This window comes from Pempheris klunzingeri, chromosome 7, assembly GCF_042242105.1.
Source record: "Pempheris klunzingeri isolate RE-2024b chromosome 7, fPemKlu1.hap1, whole genome shotgun sequence".
NCBI classification, from domain to species: domain Eukaryota; kingdom Metazoa; phylum Chordata; class Actinopteri; order Acropomatiformes; family Pempheridae; genus Pempheris; species Pempheris klunzingeri.
Window position 1 is genome coordinate 4200887 of NC_092018.1, and position 19495 is coordinate 4220381.

General features: G+C 43.2%; 1 protein-coding gene across 1 annotated transcript; it reads left to right on the plus strand.

Annotated features, from left to right (window-relative positions):
- Positions 1-1895: 1895 nt before the first annotated feature.
- Positions 1896-18734, plus strand: tsc1a (TSC complex subunit 1a). The gene is made up of 22 exons (XM_070833693.1): positions 1896-1962; positions 3600-3717; positions 3860-3963; positions 4052-4204; positions 5245-5389; positions 6441-6595; positions 8562-8635; positions 8915-9105; positions 9833-9906; positions 10018-10129; positions 10200-10291; positions 10384-10480; positions 10638-10942; positions 11553-11707; positions 11897-11967; positions 13111-13277; positions 13366-13548; positions 13899-14009; positions 14332-14454; positions 15086-15273; positions 15599-15751; positions 15848-18734. The coding sequence occupies exons 2-22, from the start codon at positions 3606-3608 to the stop codon at positions 16371-16373; spliced, it is 3291 nt and encodes a 1096-aa protein (XP_070689794.1). The 5' UTR covers positions 1896-1962; positions 3600-3605; the 3' UTR covers positions 16374-18734.
- The last annotated feature ends 761 nt before the right edge of the window (positions 18735-19495 follow it).

A 19495-nucleotide genomic window follows, 5' to 3' on the forward strand; every position in this document is an offset into this window, starting at 1 on the left:
AATCTCACGATACATGGCCCCATTCATTCTTTCCTTTACACGGATCAGTCGTCCTGGTCCCTTTGCAGAAAAACAGCCCCAAAGCATGATGTTTCCACCCCCATGCTTCACAGTAGGTATGGTGTTCTTTGGATGCAACTCAGCATTCTTTCTCCTCCAAACACGACAAGTTGAGTTTTTACCAAAAAGTTCTATTTTGGTTTCATCTGACCATATGACATTCTCCCAATCCTTTTCTGGATCATCCAAATGCTCTCTAGCAAACTTCAGACGGGCCTGGACATGTACTGGCTTAAGCAGGGGGACACGTCTGGCACTGCAGGATTTGAGTCCCTGGCGGCGTAGTGTGTTACTGATGGTAGCCTTTGTTACTTTGGTCCCAGCTCTCTGCAGGTCATTCACTAGGTCCCCCCGTGTGGTTCTGGGATTTTTGCTCACCGTTCTTGTGATCATTTTGACCCCACGGGGTGAGATCTTGCGTGGAGCCCCAGATCGAGGGAGATTATCAGTGATCTTGTATGTCTTCCATTTTCTAATAATTGCTCCCACAGTTGATTTCTTCACACCAAGCTGCTTACCTATTGCAGATTCAGTCTTCCAGCCTGGTGCAGGTCTACAATTTTGTTTCTGGTGTCCTTTGACAGCTCTTTGGTCTTGGCCATAGTGGAGTTTGGAGTGTAACTGTTTGAGGTTGTGGACAGGTGTCTTTTATACTGATAACCAGTTCAAACAAGTGCCATTAATACAGGTAACGACTGGAGGACAGAGGAGCCTCTTAAAGAAGAAGTTACAGATCTGTGAGAGCCAGAAATCTTGCTTGTTTGTAGGTGACCAAATACTTATTTTACTGAGGAATTTACCAATTAATTTTAAAAATCCTACAATGTGATTTCCTGGATTCTTTCCCCCCATTCTGTCTCTCATAGTTGAAGTGTACCTATGATGAAAATTACAGGCCTCTCTCATCTTTTTAAGTGGGAGAACTTGCACAATTGGTGGCTGACTAAATACTTTTTTGCCCCACTGTATGTAAGTAAATTGTGCAAATATTAGCACAACATAAATCCAGATCAGTGAAGTAGTGTTAGAAGTAGAGTTTTAGTCATCAGAGTGAGAACGGGCACAGCTGCTGCTCTCTCTCACACACACACACACACACACACTAAACATAACACATTGCGTCAGAACAACAAGACTTAACACATAAAACACCACAGGCCAAGATTATAATCAGAGAAAATAAGGAAATAAGGTTTACAAGTAAATAAACTGTAGTGTTTTCTAGAGGGGCGGGGCCTGTGGCAGTACTGTTGCATTCAGGAACATCTGTTATTAATGTAGAACAACTGGTTTAAGTGGACATTTTAATTATCTTTATTTTTTTGGAGTTTGTTGGTAATTTGTTGACTCGACTGGACACTGTTGTTGGTAAAACAAGATTAGCAGGGGGCAACATGGTGGTGCACTGTTGCCTCACAGCAAGAAGGTCCCAGGTTTGAATCCACTGGCTGGCAAAAAGCACTTTGCAGTCATAGTGTTTTGGCAGGGTAGTCCAGCCTGCCCCCACAGTCCAAAGACATGCAGGTGAGATTAATTGGTGACTCTAAATTGCTTGTAGGTGTTTGATAACAGGTGTTTCTATAGATAACAAAGATGACAGAATACATTAGTAGAATAGTGTGACACAGTATACAAAGATATGTAATATATACAGTGTAAAAAGTACAGCGTAAAAATACACACACACAAATGATAACACCTCACGTTCACTTTACCAGTAAACTAATAAAATAAAATAAAAAACACTTTCTCAGTTGAAGTTGTCATTTTCCCCATCCTTTCCTCTGGCCCTGAACGCCTCCTGACGCTGATTGACAGCTGCAGGGTGTCCGGTTACAGCGGTGGGCGGGGCTTCGTGTTGCTCAATATGGCTGCGCCCTGCTCGGTCCAACAGGTCTGAAGGTAACCGAGTTTCTCTGAAGTTAAACTTTATTTAAAAACTTTGTTGTTACGTGCTTTAAACCGAGTCTGTTTGTTTCCGAGCACCGGAAGTTACTGAGCAGCTGCAGGCGGGGAGATGACGCTGTCAGCTGCTCTGTTAGCTAACCTGCTAAACTCCAAAACACACAGCCGACTGACAGCTCAGCTGTTAGCATTAGCCTAGCATCCTGCACTTAGCATGCTAGCCTAGCATCCTGCAGCTAGTTGTGAGCTGCTGTTAAGCAAGTCTGGGGCGATTATGCTGACTGTTATCTTCAAACGGCGATATCACTTCATGGCTGATAAATTATCTGTATTTGTGACGTCACATAATCCTATTACATAACGCAGTGACATCAGAGGTGGGGGGGTTATGCAACAGACAGTACAAACACAAAACACACACAAAGTACTGCAGCAGTCAGCAGTACTTGTCACTACTGGAGTACATTAAGTGATACCACTGCATAAAAATACTCCAGTACAAGTACAAGTACTGCAGTCAAACCTGAGTGAAAGTACTGAAGTATTATACGTAACCTGAAGTGTCCTGAAGTACTGACCCTGTTTGTTATATCAGTGTGTGTATCATACTGTGTTTGGATTATAAAAAGAGGTGCCAACTCTTCCTCTCCAGGTGACTCCGATGCCTCACCTGCACAGTACAGGTGCTGCTCACTGTGAACCTCTCAGGTCAGGGATGATGAGGAGACCAAAGTGCGGACAAACCAGACAAACCTGCTAGCTCACAGTTTATTTGCTCTGGCAGGTCCGATCCCCCTGTTTGGCCGAGCCAATCACAACCGATTATCTGATAATATGGTGCAGGTTTGATTGATGGCTGACAGAAGAGCGCCGGTAAGGGGTTTTCATAACGACCAAGATGGCTGCCACTTTGAAATGTGACCACATGTTAAATGTGCTGCCACATATGGGTGGTGTATTTCCTCTGAAGGACGAACAAACGGCTGCACTAAAAGCTTTTGTTGATAAGAAAGATGTGTTTGTTGGTCCATCCAGTTGTGTCCAGAGGTATTTTAGCCTCCGCCCGTTGATAACGCCCTTTAAGGTTCCAGTCTGGCGATGTCAGGCTAGCACAAGTACTAAATTTAAAAAAAACACTGACAAATCTATTGGCAGAAATGCAATATAATATTCAGAATTACGTTATCGTTACCTTAGAATGAGACCTTTATGTCAGATGTGTCTACAGTAGCCCAGAACGGACAAACTAGGGATTTTTACATGGTGGCAGCTTGAATTTGGGGGCATAAATGCACTGGTTGGAAGAAAAAGAACAAAAAAGAGGAGGGATGCCATTTAGTGTTGTGACAAACGAGGATCAGACTTTTTATTTAGCCCAAGAAAAAGCAAAGGGAGGGTGAATCCTTGTGGGCCACCGTAGGCTCTCTTACACACTGGGAAAAGTTGGTGTGAACTCTACATACTGGTCCTTTAAGGTGGATCGGTGACATCATAGCTGATTCGCCATCAGATCAATGTTAGTGTGTTAACATGTCAACAGCGTTTGAATGTTGTGACCTGTCAGCAGTGGTGGACAGAAACTAATCTAATAAAGTACGTTTACTCTAATATTCTACTTTAATACTTCACCTCAGGTGTTCATGATGTCCAAGGAGCAGGTGAGTATCGCTGAGCTCCTGCTCTCATTGGACAGTTCAGAGCTGCAGGAGGCGGAGCAAGTGAGAGCAGCAGTGAACCAGCAACTGAGCACAGGTGAGTCCACCTGTCTCTCCACCTGTCTCCACATATCTCTACATCTGTCTTCAACTGTCTGTGCTGCACTGAATTGTGGGTAGTCTGCAGAGACAGACCTCAGTCCAGACGCTCAGTGTGACCATGTGGTTTCTCCTGTCAGACAGAGGAGGTGCTGTTCTCTCCTCTCTGGTGGAGTATTACCTGGACTCGTCCTCCTCTCAGGTGGTGCTTCTCCTGTCCTCCATCAGAGAGCCTCATCACAAGGTCAGCTGACCCTCGGACCCTGTTGGATCACACCAATACATGAGACAGTGTGTTTATCATTATAAACCTGTTGTACCCCACCCGTCAGCTGCTGCTGGAGAGGCTGAATGAGTCTCTGAGCCGACCTGGAACCAGACTGGCTGGTCTCACCTTGCTGGGTCACCTGATCAGGAAACAGCCTCCCTGGGTTCATCACATCAGCCGCTCGCCTCTGCTGCCCTCCCTGCTGCGCTGCCTCAAGGTACCCAGTACTCATACTAATACTGATATCAATACTCAGCAGGGAGTCACTGCTCTCTCTTTGTTGAATACTAGATTCTAATCAATTATCTGCAGTCTGTTATTTCTGTGTAACAGACCGTTGCTATGGACACAGATCTGATAGCAGAGGCAAATAAATCAGTTTAACTTATTTAAATCAATACAATTCTTTTAAAGTTAGTATTTTGTGTCAAATTTCTTCAATATGATGCTGTGTAATTACAAAACTAACCCCTTCAGGATGATTCAGCCTCCTCACATCAGGTGTTCGTCATCCTTCACATACTCATTTATGTGGTCGCTGTGTCCATCATTTCTATCAGGTGCAATAACACTGACCCAAGTTAAAGGTCCCATATTCTGCTCTTTTTAAGTTCCTACTTGTATTTGGTTTAGAATAAGATAAAATATTCCTTTACAATGTCACAGCAGACACGAGGAGATTAGCGGGAGCTAATGTGTCAGGAGGTTTTCAGTGGGTTGCCGAAGGGCTGGAGGAGGTCACATGACCAACACATCCCCCTTATGATGTCATAAGGAGAGCCAAATCTAAACATTTTCACATATTTACACATTTACTGACAGATGGATCATAGTTTGCTGCTCTCATAGTTTGGTGGTCTCTTGACACATCAAGGACACATATTTATGGTGAAGATACATTAAAAAGTGAATTTTGCTTAATATGGGACCTTTAATATCTGTTTGAACAGCTGCGACTGAATGTGGTTATAATTTAAATCATAGATATAAAACGTAAGCTGTGATGTCATAATGACTTGCCACCTCTGATGCAACCATATGGCAGCCGTCTTACCTGGGTCCATTAGCTACAAACGAAAAAAAAATCAGGGTTTCAATCATGAAGATAATATCGAAATTGTGCATTTATGTGCAATGCAATATACAATGATTTATTTCTTTGACTTTTGTGTGTGTAATGTGACCCCTCTTCATTTTCTTGCAGTAAACAAGCTGTTTGTTGTCGCTCACAGTCACAGTTGTTTTATGTTTCCTCAGACGGACACTGACGTGGTGGTCCTGATCACCGGAGTCCTGGTCCTCATCACTCTGTTACCCATGATCCCTCAGGCGGGGAAACAACACATCTACGACTTCTTCGACGTGTTTGGACGCCTCGCCTCCTGGAGTTACAAAAACCCTGGTAACACACACACACAACATGTTGTCACAAGTATGAACAGCTGCTTTTATGACAGTAAACAAACATGTTGTCCACCTGAGACGTGAGATACATTTTCTGACCTTCTGTAGACCAAATAATGAATGAATAAATTTCACTAATAATTGACAGATTTCTTTATAAATCTTCACGTTTTCTTCTATATTACTTAAAAGTAATTAAAATTCAACGTTGTGTACTTTCTTATTTCTTTAAAAGTTGTAAGAGCATCAACAACTTCTGACCCGGACACTGTCTCTATCAAATAAAAGCATAAATACCTGAATAAATACTTAAAGAATGTCAGATATATACATATATGCAGTATAATGTATACTAAAACGACTTAGGATACTACATGCAACAATAGGTAAAACCTTCAAAAGATAACTTTTAGTATTTCTAGGCCCCATTTTTACATATTTTGTTGTTGAAATGACTGGTAGGTATAAGCAGGTTTGATTTGATCCAGTAGTTCATGTTCATGCTTTAGAAAGATACCAGACTCCATTGACAAACTGACATTTTATCTTGCAAAACACTGGAGTTGCTGGTCTACCGCTGCCTGAATCAGTTATTTTGTTTGGGTTATTAATATATATAATAAATATTATATGGGATCCGAATTAACAGCACCGGAATTAAAGCACCAAAGTCACAGAACAACACAAGCAAACTAATCAATTGAGGCAGCTGAAGACCAACAACTTCTGTGTTCTGCAAGGTAAAATCACTGTTTTCGTCAATGGAGTCTGGTGGTTTTAAAGAGAAAGATGGTCTATCTCTGTTTCCGTAACGTTGTCAGACACTTATCATTCTGAATATTGTCAGAATAATAATCTGAGCCTGTTGGTGGTAAAAACAAGAACTTTTAGAGGATGTACTTTGACTGCCATTGTTGCCTCGGAGGATTATGTTGCAGCCCCTGAACCTTTGGTGCCTACCAGTCATTACGTTAGGTTGCCTTTAATAACTAGAACACAGTAATTAAATCATTGGGCTGTTCTGATTGGCTGTTTGTTGCCTCCTGCAGGTCATGTGCCCGGGGTCCACCTGGTCCACCTCCATGCAGGTGTGTACTCTCTGTTCCACCGGCTGTATGGGATGTTCCCCTGTAACTTCATCTCCTACCTGAGACTGCACTACAGCATGAAGGAGAACCTGGACACCTTCCAGGAGGTCGTCAAGGTCAGTACAGACCAGTACAGAACAGTACAGACCAGTACAGACCAGTACAGAACAGGAGAGACCTGTACAGAACAGTACAGACCAGAACAGAACAGGAGAGACCTGTACAGACCAGTACAGAACAGGAGAGACCTGTACAGACCTGTACAGACTAGTACAGACCAGAGGAGACCAGAAGAGACCAGTACAGACCAGAGGAGACCAGAAGAGACCAGTACAGACCAGTATAGAACAGAACAGACCAGTACAGACCAGAGGAGACCAGTACAGACCAGAGGAGACCAGAAGAGACCAGTACAGACCAGTACAGACCAGAACAGACCAGTACAGACCAGAACAGAACAGGAGAGACCTGTACAGACCAGTACAGACCAGAACAGAACAGGAGAGACCTGTACAGACCAGTACAGAACAGGAGAGACCTGTACAGACCTGTACAGACTAGTACAGACCAGAGGAGACCAGAAGAGACCAGTACAGACCAGAGGAGACCAGAAGAGACCAGTACAGACCAGTATAGAACAGAACAGACCAGTACAGAACAGAACATACCAGGAGAGACCAGAGGAGACCAGAAGAGACCAGTACAGAACAGTACAGAACAGAACAGACCAGTACAGAACAGAACAGACCAGGAGAGACCTGTACAGACCAGTACAGAACAGAACAGACCAGAAGTGACCAGTACAGACCAGTACAGAACAGAATAGACCAGTACAGACCAGGGGAGACCAGTACAGACCAGGAGAGGCCAACAGAGACCATGAGAGGCCAACAGAGACCAGGAGAGACCAGTACAGACCAGGAGAGACCAGTACAGACTAGGAGAGACCAGTACAGACTAGGAGAGACCAGTACAGACCAGCAGGGACCAGTACAGACTAGGAGAGACCAGTACAGACCAGCAGGGACCAGTCCGAGAATCATCATATTTGCAAATGTAAACATATATTGGCTGAAAATTCACTGAATCCATCATAGCATTAGACTTCCTGTTTACATCCCCCAAAGCATTATGGGAACTGTATTTCCAAAGTGATAATAATCAGAGGGTTTGGGGTATTTTTCTATAAGATGTCTTGTTTTTAATATCTAGATTTAATTTCATTAATGTAAATGAAGACTAATTGATCACAAATTAAATGAGCAGTCAGCCATATCAGACCAGTTCACGTGTCAGTCCGATAACAGCTGCCCTACTGGTTTCCAGTGCTGCTGCCAGACAGTCAGTGTGACACACAGTTACACAGAAATAGCTGCTGTAAATACCAGCTGCTCCATTTCTCAGATAACATGAGCTGAAGCTGAAATAAACACCAGCAGAGAGATTCAGGAGCTGCTGGAGAGACGATCAGACTTTAACGGATCTTTGAATGTCACCAAACGTAGAAATGTATGTCTCCTAGATGATATAACCATTATACAGGTTTATGTTCTGTCTCTAAATACTACAACACCCATGATCCTCAGCTGCTGCTGCGATGGAAAAGTGTGACAGTAAACTGCTGTTTTAACTGCTGTTTTATTTCAGTCTTCTCAGCAGTTTAATGTTTAACTTCAACTCACTGATAATGTGAAGCTCCGTTATTGGCTGCCTTTTAGTGAAATGCACCCTGGGAGATGTAGTTGACCTCGTTCCTTCCAGTTCTTCAGTTTGTTTTAAACTAAAGAATTTGAGACGGAAGAGAAGCTGCGACCACAGAGACAGCGAATGGGATCCAAATAAATAAACGTGATGAAAATGGTCCAATTTCTCTCCCTCCCACTCCCTCTCTCTATCTCTCACTCCCTCTCTCTCTCTATCTCCCTCTCTCTCTCTTTCTCTTTCTCTCTCTCTTTCAATCTCTCACTCCCTCTCTCTCTTTCTCCTTCCCTCTCTCTATCTCTCACTCCCTCTCTCTCTCCCTCTCCCTCTCTCTCTCTATCTCCCTCTCCCTCTCTCTCCCTCCCTCCCTCCCTCTCTCAGCCGATGTTGGAACATGTCCGGGTTCACCCAGAGTTGGTCACAGGGACTCAGGACTATGAACTGGACCCGTCCAGGTGAGTGAACAGTTAACACACACAGTCCAGTTTGAACACTGACCCAGAACCTGATCCTGATCCTGATCCTGATCTTGATCCTACTGAAATCTGCAGCCTGAATTTTCAAAATAAAATACATATACACATACACACTAACAATAACTAATAACTGACACCAGACTGTGATTCATATACAGTTGAATCCTGATTGGTGCAGAAATACGTGACATCACATTTTCTGCCCTGAAAACAAAACAAAAACGATGTGAGTCTTCTGTGACTTCCTGTCCGTCTCAGGTGGAGGTGTTATGAAGTCCATGACATTGTGATCGAGTGCTCCAGAGTGTCCCTGGATCCTCTGGAGTCTTCCTGTGAGGAGGAAATTTACTCCTCCATGAGAGACCCTCCCCCCTCCTCACCCAGACCCCAGTCACTCTCCTCCCCCCTCCCTGCCCTGAACCTCACCCCAGAGACTGTGAGCAGCTCAGGTCAGTGTCACACACACACACACACACACACACACACATATATATATACACATATATATATATATATTTTTTTACATATAATGGGTTTAAAATAGTGGGTCAGGTACTAAAGGTTTTGGAATTGGTCCAGTAGATGGACGGGTCCCTTAGTTGGCAGCTTGAACAGGCTGCAAACTGGCTACAGTGGCTGTAATGTGATCCTGTGGGGCAATTAAAATCATCAAAATGCGTCCTCTAAAAGTTGTCGTGTTTTGTTTCACCAAAAACTGCCTTTATATCGCTCTCTTCCGATGGCACCAGACTCCATTGAAAAAAGCAGTCTTTTTATTTGCAGAGCTTGAGGATGGCTAGTGTGCCGCTGCATTGACTGATTAGTTTCTAAGTGTTACTGTGTGTCACACAAATATTGTGTTGGACCCAAACCCACACAATAACATAAACAAACTAACCAATCGAGGCAGCAGTGCACCAGCAACCCCTGTGTTCTGCAAGGTAAAATTACTGTTTTTGTCAATGGAGTCTTGTGGCTTTGAAGAGAGCGTTTTAACAGCCTTTTCTGATTAAACCAAAAGGATCTTCCAGGTCTGTCTCTGTAGGGATCCTTTACATAATACTGTCACACACTTAGAATCACAATTTGAGCCTGTCAGTGGTAAAAATCTGTCCTACCAGCTGTAGTTCCTGTTTAAGGTCTTAATGTTTGACTCTCATTCTGTTCGGCTGACAGGAAATTCAGTTTGTCCTTCGCTGCCTGGATGTCGGACTCTGCCTCAGCTGACACTCAACAACTCCTACATACAGGTAACACTCAGTGCAGGTAACACTCAGTACAGGTGATACTCAATGCTGTCTTCCCTCCCTCCCTTCCTCCCTTCCTCACTTCCTTACCTCCTCACATATATGTGTTTTCAGGCTGATGATGTCACATGGAGCCCCTCCTCACAGTGTGGTTTGTCGACGCCCCCTCCTGAAACTGCTGCTACAGGCTCCGCCCACCCACTCAGCAGGACCACCTCCCTCTCAGGTGAGACTCAGGTGACACATGATCATCCGGATTGATTAATCGATAAATCACCTCTCTCTTGTGTTAGCAGGTGTGAAATGTCCCTCATCAGCCACCATCCCCATGACACCGCTGACTGAGGAGAACCAATACGGCGGTCTGACTCCAGACAACAACAACCAGGTGAGATCACTGCAGGTAGACGTTTAGCTCTGTTCTCGTCACTGGAGAGCTTTTATTGTGAAAGAGTCTCGCTCTCTCTCTCTCCCTCACAGGTGAAACTGGTCACAGAGCGGGAGGGCTCGTCCATTCAGCCAATCACAGAGAAGGAAGGAAGAGGCCAGAGTGACGTCATCAACAACAACAGTGAAGGTTAGTTGATCTGATTTATCACCTGTACAGGTGTGTGTGAATGTAAATTTTTTATCCTTCGATCCTCGACTGTCTGACTGTTGTTGAAGGTCCAGACTGATGATGAGTTCTTCATGTTCCTGTCTGTCTGTCTGTCTGTCTGTCTGTCTCTCTCCAGACGTCAGATCGCAGCAGCCTCCCTCTTCCTCCTCTTCGTCCTCCTCCTCCTCCTCCTCCCCCTCTCAGCCCGTCCTCCTCACCTCCACCCCAGGCTGTAACGAGCTCTCATCAGGCTCAACGCTCCCACCCTCTCCCTGCTCAATCTCACTCTGCTTCACCCCTCCTCACCCCTCAGCAGAGGTGGGAGTGTCCACCCTCTTTGGCCACGCCCACGGCGAGCACAGCCCCACCCCTCCGTATGAGCCCCTGTTTGAGCTCGCTCTCCCCCGAGTCGCCACGCTCTTCATCAGGAAGAAGACGCAGGTAAACTAAAGCAGACTAAACTGAACTGAAGCAATTACTTTTCTCTAACTTGTGAGGGATCTTTGTCAGTATTTTTGACAACTTATAGAGTCTCATAGGGACTTAAAGTGATAGTTTGGATATTTAGAAGTGGGGTTGTATGATGTACGTATACATAGTCAGTGTATTACCTACAGTAGATGGTGGTCAGCATGCCCACAGTTTGGAGGAGCAGGCAGGAGACCCTATGCAATGTACTACTGTGGACGGGGGCAGCAGAAAAATGTATTTCAGTTACCTAAAAAAAGGCTCACCTAAGAATGTTAACATCAGCTTAAGTGTATACGTTATATTTAGAACATTTTCACAATTAATGTAAAGCAGTGAATATATTTTAAATATAGTGTGCACTTAAATTGATGTTGAATTTTTTTGGTGGCTAAACTGTTTTTATTTCTGCTGCCAACCACCACCTCCTGTATGTCATACACTGACTATGGATAAGCACCTCATACCACCCCACTACAAAAACTATCCTTTTAACTGACCATGTAATCAATAAAATAGTTGATAGATTACTGTAAAGTAAAAATAACTGTTAGTTTAAGCTTTAAGATGTTGTGTCCTGTAGGAGGTGCAGGAGAGAGCAGTGGTGGAGCAGGAGGAGGGAGGAGGAAAAGGAGAGGGGGAGGAGAGGGAGGAGGATCAAACCTCCTTTTCTCCTCTGGAGGTTTTGGATCAGCTGATCGTCCACGGACACGACGCCCACGAATACCTCAGCAGGAGGTGAGACTGTTACCATGGAGATCATTAACACAGACACTAAACGACCGTGGACCCAAAATGGATCCCTGTGGTGCCCCGACTCGGTCATTTGTCTCTGATGTTTCCTTTCCTCTCATCCACTTAATTGTGTGTGTGTGTGTGTGTGTGTGTGTGTGTGTGTGTGTGTGTGTGTATGTGTGTGTGTGGCAGGTTGTCAGCAGTGAGTAAGTCGGTGGATCGGAGTCATTTTGGAGGTAAACAGCAGAGCATGAAAACCAAAGGTACCAGAAACTAACACTGATAAAACACATAGACTCACCTGATTAACATAATTAATTTATATTTATGGATTTTGAATAATTACCACGTAAGATTTTACACATGGAAGGAAGTAGTCTTGGTATTTCGATGCATAATAATAAACATAGAGAAAATAAGAAAAACATAAAAAAAATTGGATTTGTTGGATCAATTTTGTGGATTCTGTTTGTGTTTTTCTTCAATTGGTTTTAAATTGATTGTTAAAATTTAGTTTCCCTTTTTTATTATTCCACTCTTTGCAGCTACACGACTTTAATCTGTGACTGAATTATCTCTTGTGTTTTTGAACCATGGCTTGATTTGACTGAACTGCCTGATTTATGCATTAAATCAGCATGAGCATGAATTGGAAGGTTATGGTTTGTTGTATCAAAACTGTCAAACACATTTTACAGTTTCAGTGGAGTCAAACTGCTCAGAGTTTGTGGATCGTTGTTAAAATGTAACAGAAGATGTTAGGAGGTCCTAAAATGGCCACCACACAGATGAACCCTTTTTAGAGTTTGGACACTGACACACACTCTAATTAGATTTTCTAAAATATTGATTGATTTGATTGAGCTGTAAAGCTGTTGAATCAGTATGTACATGAACGGTAGTGAGACTGACCTAACTGGTAGACCACTACTAACCAGACTAACTAGACTAATCTGACTTGCTCATTCTTCCACTGTGTTGTTGTTGTTGTTGGTGTCTCAGCTAGCCGCTAAAAAGTAGCTCTGCCAGACTAAAACACCTCGACAACTAGTAAATAGGCTGTTATGAAATTTGGTGCCCCGTGGATACACTGTCATTTATTTTAGCGCCACCCAGAGGTCTTTCTTAGAGGACAGAACAGGAGCTTTCACCTCCTAGTTTCCTCCATAGACTGTCTATAAGACATGGAAGCTACGTTCATCTCTTTTATACAGTCTATGGTTTCCTCTTATACAGATTAAAGGAAATAAGCAGAAATGGGGTAAAAACGGTTTAAAATCAGTTTTATATCTGATCTCAGCAGCAATAATAAATCTGCAACACTCCAGACTTCCTGCGGGGATTTGAACGCACAGCGTAAATGAACTTATACCCGCTCTGTGTGTGCGTGTTGATGTGTGTGTCAGGTCCCGCCCAGGGGGAGGAGCTTCAGTCTCTGAGGAGTCAGTTGTTGCTGGTCCACAGTCAGCTGCAGTACGAGCGTTTCAAACGTCAGCAACACGCCATCAGAAACCGCCGTCTGCTGCGGAGAGTCATCAGTGCCACGGCGCTGGAGGAGCACAGCGTCGCCATGGTAACACACACAAGTAAACACATGCATGTTAACGTCCCACAACCCAAGTGTTGATTTAATTTTTTTGTTTCCTTCAAATCTTCTGCAGAAGGGCCAGCTGAGCGTTCAGGACGAAGAGATTCGATCTCTGAAGATGAGTTTAGAGGAAGAGCAGCGACGGTACACACAACTGCAACAGGACACACACACACAAACCAAGCAGCTGCACACACACATCCAACAACTGCTGCTGCAACAACAAGAAGAGCAGAGAGACAACCAGAGACTAAAGGTACAGTTACACACACACACACACACACACACACACACACACACACACACACAGCAGAGAGACAACCAGAGACTGAAGGAATAGATAGTACACACTGAAGCACACATTCATTCGCACACAGCAGAGATAATGCAGATAGATGTACACACTAAGACACACAGTATGCACACACACGTATCCAACAATGTGTATTTGTGTAACCAAGATGATAAACATACACACAAGTTAGCTAATGGATTGGACAATGGACTTCTAATGAGCTGCTTCAACACAGCACACAACAGCACATCATCAGTATAAAGAGTCGTGTAAAAAAAAAAAACAACCTGTGTCGTGATTGGCTGTTTCAGAGCGAGCTTCAGGAGTGCCAGAGCAGGTTGAGGGATCTGGAGGCGGAGCTTCAGAAAGCCAATAACAAGGCTTACAATGCAGAGCACCAGCTGACCCAGCTGTCACTCAAGGTGAGGAGAACTCCTATTGGCTGATGACATTATTCAATTCGTTTCTAATGCATATGACTTAGAATAGAATATCTTTATTGTCTACCAGGGTGGAAATTTGTCTTTGAAAAGAAAGTTGTTGTGATTATAAAACATGTTTTATTAAAAAGTTATTTATTATTGTTATGTATTTAATGTGATTATTTCAATGAGATCAGATTGATATTAAAAATGGTTTTGGTCCACAATCTAACCCCGTAATTACAGAAACATCTGTGTTGTAATATTTTAGTGTTTTAATGTATTAAATCGGTGTTTAGGACTTTACTGTGTGTGTCTCCAGCTGTGCAGCAGTGAGCAGCTGCAGCAGCAGATCTTCCTGTTGAACCAGCAACTCGTCCTGCTGAGAGAAACTAACAGAGGTCTGACAGAACAGCTGGAGGGAGGAGAGACACAAGGCTGCACTGTGAGGACACACACACACACACACACACACACACACACACACACACACACTCGCTGAGGCATACTTTGGGGATGTTCAGTAAAAACTACCCTTTTGTGAGGACACCAGTGTTTCTAAATGGTTTAGAAGGAAAATGCCACCATCAACAGAATAGAAAGAACGTCCATTAACTGAAACTTATACAGTTTGAGGACAGGTGTCATTTAAGCAACCTTTGGGGTCACATGGATCATTCAAGTTGAAAGATTCTTGGCGAGATTAGTTAAAAACTTGGATTTACTCACAATGCTACAAACTTTTTGTCAGTTTACACCAATAACATGAGACGAAACGCTGTGTTGTCTCCATAGAAACAACTCTATGTTGTCTATTTGCTATAACTGAAGGGTTTTCAGCCTTTTTTTGTAGCTGGACATAATTACTAGCTTCTTAGAATATGAATGATGATGGTGATGGTGAGATATTTGCTATAGTTGCTTGATGAAACAGCTAAACTAAAAGAAAATCGTGCAGGTAGAGAATTTGAAGCCGTTTGTTGTGCAGTGTTATAAAGGGCAGTTTGATGGTTGACCTTATTTGAGTGAATTTTAGGACATGCTTCATGCTCTTTGTCTCCATGTGTGTTTGTCAGGAGGCGTCCATGCTGCAGTGCAGTGTGGGTAAGGAGTACCAGCGGCTGAAGGACAGTGATGTCCAGCAGAGACAGAAGCTGGAAGCAGCCAATCACAGGATAGCAGAGCTGGAGAACCAGCTGGCCAAGAAAGATCAGCTGATCCTGGATCAGAAGAAACTTCTGGAGGACACAAAGGCCCAAAGCAGGTCAGAGTCAGTTTATTCTCTCTGATGTGCTTTGTGAGGCGTCATCACCACAAATCTTTGGCTGTTTCTTTGAGCCTTAGAGGTGAAACTTTTACATGTAAACATCTGATCTATATTTCTGAACACTGTTCGTAGAGAAACAAGTGACTGAAATGTTCAGAATAAAGATCTGCAGCCGATCAGATGATGCTGTTATGATCATGTAAACAGGGAGATAATCTGGTTTCTAATGTTCCATGTAAACATCAGATCCCAAATAGGATTGAAACCAGGATGTGTGTGTAAACACAGTCACTGACTGCTGGTCGTGTTGTTTGTGCGTCAGAGCGGAGCTGTCGGCCTGTGAGAGTCGCTGTGTCGCCCTGAGGAGAGTCACCCAGAATCTACAGACTGAGATGCTTCACCTGTACAGCCAGATCCACCTGGACACACACGCCGACACACACACATACAGCCAGCCTCAGGACGTCTGCAGCAGGTAAAGCACTTTCAGTGACGTCACAGGTGTCTTAACCAATCAGAACAGAAGACACAGTTGATGGTGATCTTGTAATGTCATCTCTTTCACCCTCAGGTCAAATGGCAGCAGCGTCGCCTTACCAGCCCCTCAGGGCAGCCACAAGCTCTACCCTTCCTCTTCTTCCTCTGTTGGTATAATAAATGGAGGTGTGGAGTCCTTCTCTACCTCCCCTCTGCACCTCCCCTCCTGCTCCTCCTCCCCCCTCTCCCTCTCCCCCATCGAATCCCCCTTGGCCGTCGGCTCCTTCCTGGAGCAGCATGCACGGCAGCTCTTCAGACCGACCAATCAAAGCCAGGAGGAGGAGCAGCAGGAGGGCGAGGCGAAGGAGGAGGAGGACGAAGAGGAGGAGGAGGAGGAAGATGAGGAGGCCCAGCCGGAAAGCCCTCCTCTGGGTCAGGAGGCAGAGGAGGCCACCCTCCTCGCAGGGAGTCCTCAGATGGAGCCCCCGAGCCAGTTTTCAGCTCACAGCCCTCCTGCCTATGGACCTCCAGGCTCCACTGCGGACCTGACCCTCGCTGTCCGACAGAGGAGGCACGAACTGAGCATCATGGACTACGACGAGACACTGCCAGAGTACTGAGGGAGGGCTGGAGAGATGGAGGGAGGGACAGAGAGAGATGGAGGTGGAGATAAGAGCTGCTGCAGCCCAGGTGTTAGCAAGCTACCGCTAATTTGCTAGCTGCACTGACAGTCCACAATCACAATCTGATCACATCAGGACCTTCAGTCGCCCTTAATGAGAAAAATAATAAACTATATTAATATACAGCTGCACCTTACCAAAAAAAAAAAAAAAGAAATCAATTAATGTTAACAAAACGAATACCAGACATTTCTTGGATAATATTACTAGTGACAGAAAAAAGCTACTTAGTGGCTTTGAGTTAAAAGGTCAAGAATTAACTTTATTGCTCTGTGTTAGCTAACATTTGATTTTATCTGGTTTGATATGATATGATAATGAAAATGCAAAATACATTCAATCAAATTCAAGAAAGAAATTCAAATTTACAGCATATTAAACAATAAGTCCTTCGAAAACTAAATGACCTCACTAAACCAGAAAAAAAATCCACATCGGCGCTTTTAAATATGACAAATCCATTCATATAAAACTTCATTGATACATTAAATTTACTTCATAAATAAGCCGCAATTTGCCCTTAAATGTCTCTGTTGATATTTAATGGCTACATTAAAGCTATAACATTAGCATTGCTAACATTATCTTAGCAAGAGGCATTTGAGGGACTTCAACAGATTACCACAGTTTGCAGATGAATAAATGTCTTATGAATTAACATAATAACTTTTTATTCTTTCTCATGATGTATTAGCTCTGCCGTGCTGTAAAGAAAATGAATTATGAACTGCGACTGAAGGTCCTGAAATTGCACAATGAGCTTGATTGTGTATGTCTGAAGGGACCTAAGTTGCCGAAAGGAAGCAATTTCTTAAAGCCAAAAATAAGGGAAGAAAAATAGAGGGAATTCAGTTTTTTTTAGCGTGGATTAATTGACAAAGAAGCAAATAGCATCTATGCTAATCATTCAATGTTAATTGCAACATGAAACTGCCTTATTGCTGCCTAAAGTGTGTTTTTTTCCTCTGCAGTTAGTCTGTCACTCATCTGTCACACACATCACACGGTGCCACAGGACCATCAAACACTAAATGATATCTGACTTATGTAATACACCTTCTTTAGGGAACTTAAGCAACTCGTGAGAGTGAACCCCACTGTTTTGATTATTCCCAGTTAAGCTTTTTGTCCACTAGGAGCAGCAGAACAGGCTGTAAAACAACACTATCTGATAAAGTAAATGTGTCCAGTCAACAAAGAGCAAGATGATCATCCCAATAACTGTCACTGAGTGGTTGTGGGGTTCCTCAGGGGTCTGGTCTCGGTCCTTTGTATTTGCAGTTTACTTGCTAATATGCTAACTAATTTCTTCATCAACCACCAGGCCTCCTCTGCTCAGAAATTCTTGGAGCTTAAATCCTACGTGCAGCTCCTTCCTCTTTCCTTATACACTTTGATTGGTCAAGCTTGTTGTTATCATATAAAAGCCTTAATGGTGGGAAAATCAGTCAGTAAAACATGCTACAACAGTTTTGGTGTATTTTCAAACAGATCAGGAAGCTAACAGACTCATTCAGTGGCTAAACTACCAGCCTGTGAACCAGAATCAGTCTGTGGTGGCACATCAGGGTGACAGCTGCAGTAATTAGCCTTAATTTTGGTATGATTGAATGATGTAAACTGACCTAAATGTTCCTTGATTTTGGGGAAAATTTCTCCTCAGGTTCACAACTCAGGATCCCAGAGTTAGATCAGAAAAATAGAAACCAGTTTTATTTCTGTCACCTACAGGACAAGTTTAGCCTAGCTTAGCAGAATAGTTCAACACTTTGGGAAATACTGTTAAACTGCTGCTTCTAGTCATTATGCTAAGCTAGGCTAACTACTTTCTGACTCAAACTCTGTACCTGCAGAGATATGAAAGTGATATTTATCTGAACACCTCACTCTCGGAGGTAAAGAGAATAAGACTCTTTCCAAAAACATCAAACTGTACCTTTTAAGCCAAAAACTGAGGAGGATCAATTTCAGTTCAGGGTGTAAACTACAGTTTACAGTGATAACCGATACACCAAAGACTTCCTCTTGTGCTCTGTAGGACTGAACCCAGCTGATTAAACCTCAGTGACTTATTTTCTAATGAGTTCTCATCTGGGTGTTTTATTTTTCTTTCTCATATTTGGGCAGCAACTCAACATGGCAACTTCCCTTCAGCAATGTTGCTCTGTTTGCTTCAGGGATCTGCTGTCAGGAAACATGTCAAGCTGTGGCAGCCAGCAGTTGTGTTGCCTCATGTATCACAAGCCTGAAGAGACGAATGTTAAACTGTGAACACTAGAAATAAAGACTTCTAAAATCTGTGGATGTCCGTCTGACATTTGTGGAGGAAGTTCTCAGATCTTAAACGTTGCTGTGTTGGTGGAAGTACGGACACAACCATGTATAAATACTCTATTATAAGTATTTAAAAAAAAAAAAAAGTATTATCAGCATCATGTATTGATAATAGTAAGTCTGCAAATCCGCATCTGCAGTCAGATGACTTTTATTTTGAAGATTGCGAAGGACCGGAAGTCTTACTTTCATGGCATTTTAACATGTATTCGCATACATTTTAACTGCTATCACAAAGCAAACTTTTTCATATTTTCAGAGATAATATTTCTGGATGTGAATCGTGGTGCTGCCGATACAACAACAGATGTTTCTGCTTCCCACCGTTATCATTTTAACACTTTATCACTGACCCTCTCCGCCGCGTTGCTAGGAGACGCACGCTGTCCCACTGCGCATGCGTGCTGATGACGTTTTTGCCTAACAACGAGCAAACGCTTCTTGGCAACCGGCTCGTTAAACAGCAGATAAGGAGGTTTTTTGTTTTACACCAGCTTAATCTTTACCCACAGGTCGTTTTTATTAAGTCATATTTTTAATATTTACATATTTGTTTAGATATTTGTTTGTTTCCGTTTCCTCGTTTCCATGATCACAGGTTACATTAGTTATAAGAGTTGTTAGGTAAGAAGCTAACGTTAATGACGCTAGCCAGTCCTGTCTGTCTATTTATCTCTAGCTCTATGTATCATTCTGTCTGTCTTACACTTGTTGAACAACTGGTG